The 9513-nt window shown below is 48.9% G+C and overlaps 1 protein-coding gene across 1 annotated transcript; it reads right to left on the bottom strand.

The window, feature by feature from the left end:
• Nucleotides 1-2013: 2013 nt before the first annotated feature.
• On the bottom strand, nt 2014-4596 carry MSC (musculin). The gene is made up of 2 exons (XM_012663132.1): nt 3753-4596; nt 2014-2839 (listed from the first exon to the last, which is right to left on the bottom strand). Exons 1-2 carry the CDS (start codon nt 4284-4286, stop codon nt 2753-2755), a joined length of 621 nt encoding a protein of 206 aa, XP_012518586.1. The 5' UTR covers nt 4287-4596; the 3' UTR covers nt 2014-2752.
• Between the last annotated feature and the right edge of the window lie 4917 nt (nt 4597-9513).

Genomic DNA, 9513 nt, shown 5'->3' with positions numbered 1-9513 from the left:
GGGTAGTAGCAGGAAATCTGTGAGTTTATTCCTGAAGTGCTTTGAAAGAATGTAATTATATAGAAACACATATTTTAAATATTATCCTTTTACTTATGAAATTTTGTCCAAATTATTTTCTTGTTTATTCAGTAGTGCTTGTTCTTATTTTTATTTACTGCAAGTGCATAAAATGGCTATTTTTCTGGTTTTCTATATTTCTGTTTGCTTACTCTTGTGGGGTATTTCTTTCAAAGTTGCAATTCAGGCCTCTCAAAACTAGATCCAATTTTAAAGACTGGAATCCCAAAATGTCCCACCTGTTTCAAGTGTCTGCCTTTGCCAAAGTGTTTTCCTCTGCCTCTGAATTTCCTTTAGCAGCCAGCATTTAGCACGCTGCTCACTACACACTAGAAGTTTTGCTTGAATACTTTAGTGTATTTATTCCTAAGGCGATCTTCCCACATAGGCACTGTCAGGACCCCCATTCTATAGATAAGGAAACTGAGGCTTCGAAGGGTTAAGTAACTTATACATGGCCACTAGTCCCATGGCAGAGCTTGGATTTCAAGCTGGGTTCTTTAGACATTCAGGTTCTCCTTAACCAACATACTGGGCTGCCTCCTTTCCTGGAAAAAGACCTAATTTGCTGGAAGCTTTGGAAATGACCTTGACAAAGACCTGGCCTCCAGCAGACACCCCCACCCCCAAGAAGCTGGCAACCCAAAACTCATGGCTGAAGTGCCTCTGACCATGCTGGGGTTTCCTGCCACTGGTTACTTTGGGTTCCCTTTGGCCAGAAAGTGCCTGATGCCACAGAAACTGACCAGTGTAAACCCTGAGCCTGGCATCCGGCAGCTTAATACTGGATTAGGGCTCATACCCTCCCAGGGTATGAACAAAAGCCCAAGAAAATGTTGTCAGAGAGCAGCTCTCCAGAGTTTTGGTTTGGTTTGGTTTAGTTCAAAACAGGAAGTCACACTCCCCATCTCCCTCTCACCTCCTAACTAAACTCCAGCTGTATTTTCTCTCTCGGGTCGAGAAAATTGCCTTTCAGTTTTGTAAAATAACGGACAGAACTCCAAGTTGGGTAGTTGTTTGAGTAGTTTTATCTTTCATACTTTTCTAAATGTTCTACAAAGAGAATGTTGCTTGTTAAAAGATCAGCATCTTAAAAATTATATTATAAGGTTTCCAAGTTATTACCTCCTGCAAACATTGCAGTGCAAATGGAAGAATATAACACAGAAAATGAGACAGTGGACATTAAAGATGCTATATAAACATTTCAAAAAAGAAAAGCACTGTTGAAATACAAATTGGCTTCATATATTAGGATCTTATTCTGCTAGTTACACCTGAGACCCGTAGACTCTGGTGGGTGGGTTCTTGAACTACCTGCCGTTGTAAGCACTGGAGTGTGTTTTAGGCTGGAGGAGGCGTTCAGTGTGTGTGTGTGTGTGTGTGTGTGTGAGAGGCAGATGCACACCTACAGTAGAGTGAGGAGTGAAAGTCTCTCATCACATTCCCGGCCTCAAAAGACTCTCAGGGCCTTTCTTAGGCCTCCAGTTATTGCCTTCCAGGAAGCTCTGCCTGGCGAAAAATCAGAATTATGGAGACTAATAGGAATGACATTTGGAAATGCAGTGATCCAAAAGTGATCACCACCATTCCACCCACAGTGACCCAAGGCCCTCTCAGGAAAGGGCACCAAAGACCACATCTTGACGCGCCCCGGGAGGGTAACACAGTTTTTACAATGCGTTTTATTATTCATAAAAAAATAAATTTATTTACATATGACATTTCCTGTGGTAGTGCAGCACCTTCCCCTCGCAGGGTCCCTCGGTGCGGAACAGCCCCGGCCGCCCACCCTGCAAGTTCCTCCGCGCGGGGAAGAACGTGGCTGGGGGAGATGGTGTTGGGGGGTGACAAGCAGACCTTGGCGGTGGAGCCTGATGGGGAGAGTCTGGAATCGGACCTGGGGGTGCTGCAGGGAGGAGCGGGAGGGGGAGGAGTGGGAGGCCTGGAGGAGACCTGAGCCGGGTTGGGGCGGCGGGGCTGGGGACGCTCGAGCTTAGAAGGGGAGGAGGTGGACTGAAACCTGATTAGAAAGAGGCTGGAGCTTGGGAAGGACCCCGAGGCAGGGAGGCTGAATGGCCTGGAGCGCTCCAGGCAAAACCCGCCTCAGGTGGTCTCCGAAGTGCGACTCTACCCCGCCCTGTGCGCCAGGGGCATCGTCCCGCCGGCTAGGATACAAACCTCGCCCAGACAGGCCATTCTCCCCTCTTCGCAACTTAAAACCGTGCCCCACGTAGGTCTCACGTCCAGACTTCTGACTTTACAGCGGATGGAGAGCGCACACTAACCACTGCGAAAGGCCTGTGTGCCCTGCAGAATCGGGCCGCCACACACGTGACCAATCTGGCTTGGCTTGGAAACTAAGACCCTAGGCGATTTGGCGCTGGGATCAGACGGCAGCAGAGGGCTCGTCTACACAGCTAAAGCCCGAGGTTGGATCCTGGTCCGCGCTCTCCACACAAATAGAGGCTCTTTCTGGAGAGGCACAGCGTCGCCCAGAACCGTGGCAGTGGTAGCCGGGGGCGCTCTGCGGTGACAGCCACGCACCATCGTGTTCACAGTACCAGGAGAAGGGAAAGGGTCTAGGAGAATCCAATGGAAACTTCTTCCCATCTCACGCCGTCTCCCTCCTCTCCGTGGCCCCCAAACACGCGTTTAACGAATAATCCCATCCAGTGAGCTCGAGTCCGATTTAAGCGGTGGTTCCACACAGTCTGCTGGCCGCGGAAACTTCTTTGGTGTCAGAATCAGGTCGTCCCGAGACCACGAATGGCCAAGTCTGTAAAACACCAAAAGGAGCGTCAGATATTAGAGGAGAAACGACCGACCGTCTCAAACCGAAACCGCTTTCCTAAGTGAACCCTAGATATCCCTGGCTTTGAGCAGCTCAGATTTTATCAGCGTTCTGTCTTCTCTCCGAGCTAGGATTTTAATTTTACCGGATGTTGATAATGGGAAACCTGCGGAGTCCGTTCACATTTCCTCCTGGACTTTGCCTGCATGATAATTACGTGAAACTTGTATGAGTTTGGGATTTTGTCGTTTAATTCCCTTCCCCCCAAAACACACACCCACACACACACACCCACCCACACACACACACACACACACACACCCCGCACGCACGCGCGCACAGTCATCCACCGCAAGTTAGGAACTGGGCTTGGCTAGGATCTTTCCCAAGCCGGGAGAGTTGGCAGGTCAGAGAGGGACTTTCCAGACAAACCCCTTCTGGGAAAACTTTGCTATCCTGCAGCAATTTTAAAAATCCAAAGGCCCTTGTATAGAGCTTGGCCCTCCCTCCTTCTTTAAGAAAGTAAGGCTTGCTGATTCAAACGTGCCACTCTTAGCTAGAAAATGTTGGGTGAGGGAGATTTGCCAATCTGCAACCGGGTAGTAGATTCAGTTGGAACCAAGATTTGCCCCGGAAGTAGGATATTAGCCGATGGCTGTCACTGGGCGAAGCACCGTGTACAACGATCAGAATGATGCAAACACAGAAGGGTGGATGATTCTTCTCCAGGAAAATGGCTGGCCCCTCCCTTGATTTGGGCAAAAGTAAAATGGCCTTCTCGCGTCCCAGAACCCCCATCCCTGTCGGATCATTCCCAGCGGGCTGACGATGCCCGGAGCCCAGGAGCGCCCTGGGCAACTCCTGGCGCTCGCCGGGGTCCTTCGCGCCGCGCCCCTACCAGGTTCACCGGGTGCACGTAGCCGTTCTCGTAGCGGTCCTCCTGCAACAGCTGCCGCAGGTGCGCGATGTAACTGGAGGCCAGCCGGAGCGTATCCAGCTTGGAGAGTTTGGTGTCGGGGGGCACCCAGGGCAGGCTGGTCTTGAGTCTGGAGAAGGCTTTGCTCAGGACGCGCATCCGGGCGCGCTCGCGGGCGTTGGCCGCGTTCCGCTGGGACTGCTTGCACTCGGCGGCCGAGCCCTTGGGCGGGAGGGGCTTCTTGCCACCACCGCCTGCGCCGCCACCTGCGCCGCCGCACCCAGCCGCACGGGGCCGCTTCCTCTTGCAGCCTCCCGCGCCGCCCGCTGCGCCCAGAGCGCACTGCTCCTCCTCGCCGTCGGGGTCCTCCTCCTCCGCAGACGAGTTGTCACTGGGCGAGGCGTAGCTGCACTCGGTGCCGCGGAGGGGCGGCCTCTTGGAGGCGGGGACGGGGTACTCCCGCTGCAGCCCCCGCAGCTCCATCTCCTCCGGGTCGCTCACCGAACCCGTGGACATCTCCTGGTTCCCTGCGCCCACGCGCGCCCGCTTTCCTCCCCCTGGCCAGTCTCGCCGTTTCCGCCTTCCGCTCCTTGGCGGAGGCGGAGGGAAGGGAAAGCTCCGAGGAGGACTGCAGACCTGAGTCCAGAGGCGCGGAGGCGCGAACTCGAGGTGGGCGGTGAGAGCGAACGCGCCCCGCCACTGACCCCGCAGAGCGCGGACCAGAAGTTGGCGCCCAAGTCCCAGCTCTGAGCGCACAGCCGTAAGCTGCGCCTTCTGACAAGACTATCTGTACTCCTTGGAACAAACCACCCCGGGCAAAGAAGAGGGGGTTAGAAAGGGGGGCAAGAGGTGGGGCAGGGGCGTGGAAGGGGTGGGGACCGCTTTTCTGCGTGCAGAGGAGCGGTTGGTGGGGGCAGGGGAAGGGGACGTCTCTGCCGAACCGAGATTTGGGCCCCAGGCCCGACCGACCTTCATGACGTCAGCGCAGGATAAGTGTGCGTTGAGGGAGTGAGGGGGAAGACCTTGTTCTTACCCACCCTACTTCCACCCCCTCATCTTAGCAGTGGCAAAAATTGCCAGACTCATAGCGACGCCCGGATCCCGACCTCCGCTTCTCTCCCAGTCTTCTGGGCAGAACTCAGTTCATCACTCATAATGTGTGATTGTCCAAGGCTTGCCCGACAGAAGAGAAAAAGCAAAACAAGCACATGCCCAACAATGCCCAACAGTCACCTCTCATTTTCCTCCTTCTTTTCCTTTAATACAGCTTTGTAATTTTAAAGCACTTTGTCTACAATACTTCGTTTCACCGTCAAGTAACATCTGTAACTTAAATATTATTTCCACTTTGCAGAATTTGACGCTGAGCCTTGTAGATAGATGTTAAGTAAAGGACCCAAAGGCACCAGGCTGGTGAGTAGAAAGAGGATTCCAAATCTGTGTTTAGAAATCCCGGCCCGTCAGTGTTCTAGTCTGCCACATGCCTCCCGGCCACACACGCCACAGGATTTTGTATCTGGCATTTTCCACTATGTTGAGAGTTCGTGGTTTTGTTTCTATCACCACGATGGGATCCTGCCTAACGCTTTGAGTGATAGTGTAGGGAGTCCATTGCTGTTTTAGATTGTGAATGGAAGAGGAAGCTTCTGGCTGCAGAATGCTAAGTTAGCACAATCGTCCAAAGTTTAAAAGAAAAAAAAAAACATCCAGAATTATCATGTCCCATGCCAACCAAAAAATAAAACACGCTGGTCCCTCCCCCAAAGGAAACAAAACAAAATTGCGGTCTCATCTTTTCCTAACTTGAAGGCCCTTGCCATTTGTGGTCAGGGGACGAGTGCTTTGTTATGGAAACGACACCAAAGGCCAGCGACTGAGCTCCCGCTGTGCGGCAGTCACTGTACTTGTGAATAGTTTACTGAATAATAAAACCCCTATGACGTTGGGGTTGGTTGTTCCGTTTTACAGTGAGGAAACTGAGTCTTCACGCCAGCTGGCTTAGGTGTTCCCTAGACCTTTCCATGAAAGTCCACAGGCTCCCAAGCTGAGCGAGGTGCAAGGGGACCAATGTGCAGTCAGTCCAGGGCAGAGCTGGCAGAAGCCGCTGGGTCCGCCTCGCTCCGCCGGTTCCTGCAGCAGAACAAATGCGCCCTGCCCTGCTCAGTGCCTGAAGTGCTGCAACAGGTGGCTGGCCGGGGACTGACTTCATCACTCAGGCATCATTCCACCTTCATCTCCCAGGCCGTGCCTCCCTCATGGGGGATGTTTCACACAGCCCCTCCCGCTCGCCCCCATTTGCAAAGGTTTCCTCTCTGCACATTTTGTCTTTTGTTGGGGGGTGGGGACGGGCTCCTTCTGGGACAAGCTAAGTAGAAAGTTGCTTGCTCTCAGTTCTCTCCAGGCTGAGGAAATGCAGGGAATATTTCAGACAGAGCGTGGAAATCATTCTTGGAGCACTTGAACTTGAACTTGACTCTAGGAGTGCTTTGCCAGGCAAAGGAGGAAAGAGAGACAAGGGGGAGCAAAAAACGATGTAACGGGGAGGTCCCAGGCTAGCTTTTTGCATCGCCTATTGATGACTTGAAGCTATCAGTATAAATACATAGTCTCACACATTAGGGGCAGGCATATAGGTTTTTAAAATCTGAATTGTTTATACAGGTGCAGAACAAAGTCTTTCTTTAGAAAAGATTAATGGTGGGGAGGGCGCTAGATTTCTCTAAACAGTCGCAAAAACTGTACCCAGCCTTAACTCTAAGGGGGTCACGGCCAGTTTCTTTTTTTCTTGAAGGAACTGCCTGGCCCCAACAATTCGGGCTTATTTTTCATAGCACTTGCCTCCTCCTCCCTTTCTACTTTCTCTCTCTTCTCCTCCCTCCCTCATTCCCTCTCTTTCTCCCCTCCCTCCCTCCTCCTTTCTTCCCTCCTATTCTTTCTGAGAAAATCAGCTATTTTCTTTTATTTTTGTTTTGTCATTTATTTTTCATTTCATTTTTCCTCCATTTCTTTGTAGTAATATACTTTTTGCTCTTTTTTTCAAGTTGCAGACTTGTAATGAAGGTTAGGAAATGTATCTTATATACATTTCATATTAGCATATAACTAGTTTTCTTTAATATGTTTGTAATATCTGACATTTGTCACCTCTTTACATTTTCAAAGCATCTTTACTTTTCCTTCTCCTTGGATGATTACAACAGCCCCTGGAGATCAACAGTGTAAATATAATTATCTCTTTTGAAAGCCCAAGGTTTTTTTTCATTGTTTTGACGAGTTACTACACACCACAAATCAATAATAAAGGCTTTATTTTTGTATTTTAAAAAGCACATTAAAATTAATTCCTATTTTTATATGCTTCACAAACTTTAAATTTGTACCAGGTATTTACCATTGTTTACTGTGTACACTGAGGGTATTTAAATTCTTTAGCAATATTTTTTGTAAATATGCAGTGGGGTATGTGGAGTTAAGGTTACGTTATAAAACAAACATTAATACCTTTAATAATATCATTCTGGATAATATCATTACTGAATGTATGACTTTTGGCAATTTGCTTTTTTGAACCTCAGTTTCCCAATCTATGAAAGATTTATTTTTTGTGAGGAAGAGAAAGTATATGAGCAATTGGTGAGGTCAGAGCCTGGAACGTGGGAGAAGGTCAGTAAATGCTAATTATTTTTATCACTATGAATTACCCTGCCCCACACTACACAGCTGGTAAGTGTCACAACCAGGGGCTGACTCAGGTTTTGGACTCCAGGGCTTGTTCTGGGTTTTAGATGGCACCAGGATATTTCATTTGCTTTGACTGCAGGCCTTCTAGGGTTTGAAGTGCTCATTGCACAACATTTCTCACAGTTCCCATAGGGGACCTCACTGAGGAAGAAATGGGTGGTACTTCGTTACAAATGTTCTTTTCATCCCCCAAGGCTCTAAGCCTTACTTTCCTCATTGGAATAAAGGGAATAAAAACGCCTAAATCGGAATTGCCGAAAGGATTAAATGAGATTGTGGTGTATGTGGAAGCAGCATGTTCAGGTGAAACACAGAAAGGTGCCTAATAGATGAAAATATTTAAAAATGCAGTTTGTTGTTTTTTTGTTTTTTAAAGGGACAATGCAATGATAATTACAGACCATAGAAAAAAAGCTGTTCATTGCCACTTCTGTCCTCTGTGTAGTAAGTACTGGGTGAGAAAGTCTAGTGTCAGTGTCGGCCAGGTCAGGTGGGCTTAGAGTTTAGGAGAGCAAGGGCTTCCTCTATCCTTGGTGAAGGCCACGTCAAAATTGAGTAGTGAGTAGTTGCTTAAGAAACAGTCCTTGGGTGGGAATGTATTTGACTGGATAGACTCCCCAAACATCACTTTCATAGTAGTGTCTCATCCCATGGCATCCCGTTGCCTGGAGGCATTGCACAAATCTTTGGGCAATTGCCTGTACCTTTGATCTAGAGGAACAAAGAATCTAGATGAGCAGTGGCCAATGTGGAAACCACTAGCTGCCAAGTGAGGCTATTGAGCACTTGAAATGCAGCTAGTGGTGTACTATAGTGTAAAATACACACTGGACATTGCAGATTTAACATGAATATAAGAATGTAAAATATTAATATCTCTTTGATATTTGTAAATGTTAATTATATGTCAAACAATGATGTCATTTTGGCTATATTAGATTAAATGAAATATGTTACTAAAAATAATTTCATTTTTCCAAATTATTGTAATATGGTTATTAAAAATTTAGAATTACATATGCAGGTCTCATTATATTTCTATTGGACAATTCAGGGATTATTCTCATGGACGAATTATGCAACTAGGCATTGAGCATCTACCATTTGCTGTAGCGAGGTGTTGGTGAGACTGACTCCCACCCACTTGGAGGGCACATTCTCATGGAAACAAGCTTGCTGGTGCAGAGAGCACACTTTACATCACGTTTGCTCTCACTTCTCCTTGTCACTGGGCCTGCATCTCACCACGTGGACCCAACCTTGTATAACCCTCTGCACCCCAGATCACGCTGAGAAACACTTCACGTTGGGATTTACACAGCCCTTTGCCATGAAACCTTCTTCCCAAGAGGCATCGGGCTTGATTCCCCAAGGCTGGGCAGGCCTCCCTGAAGCCAGGGATACAGTGCCCAGTATTTGGGCCTTTCTGGAGCAACCCCAGGGTTAGAGTGTGACATCCAGGTCAGGAAGATGAAGGCTTCTGGTCAGTGGTGGGTCAGGCGTGTCATGTGGTATGTGAATCTTGTTGTTTGCTGGTCATGTTGGGGTCACAGGTAGGGCTCAAGGTTAGGCCTGAACAGTCCAAGGCCAGGGATCTACTTCCCTTATCTACAAAAAGCCTTGGGCCCTGCTCCAGGTCCAGGGCAGCCTCTGTCCTGGTGTCACCCAGGATGTCACTACTCTCCCAATGGGGGAAGAAAGAGAACTCCCTTCACCTGGGCCCCACCAGCCACCAGGTTGGGGGCCTGTGGGAATAGTCGGAATCCACAAAGCGAGTCTTTTGTCATCCACATGACACAGCTGGTCCTCTGATGCTGGTTTATTTATCCAAGAATTGCAGCAAGATTTTTACCCCAGCTCTCTAGCCTTGTGAGGACTTAGGATGGAGAGAGGCCAGAGGCTGGACACTTCAGGTTCGCAGAGGATAAAGGTAACAAAGCCAGGACTGAGAATGAAAAATAGGGCTGGGGTGGGGGGAGGGGAAGTGCAAAAGACTCAGCAG

This window comes from Propithecus coquereli, unplaced genomic scaffold (genome assembly GCF_000956105.1).
Source record: "Propithecus coquereli isolate 6110/MARCELLA unplaced genomic scaffold, Pcoq_1.0 Scaffold8, whole genome shotgun sequence".
Taxonomy (NCBI): Eukaryota; Metazoa; Chordata; class Mammalia; order Primates; family Indriidae; genus Propithecus; species Propithecus coquereli.
This window is presented reverse-complemented; position numbering and strand designations above follow the sequence as displayed.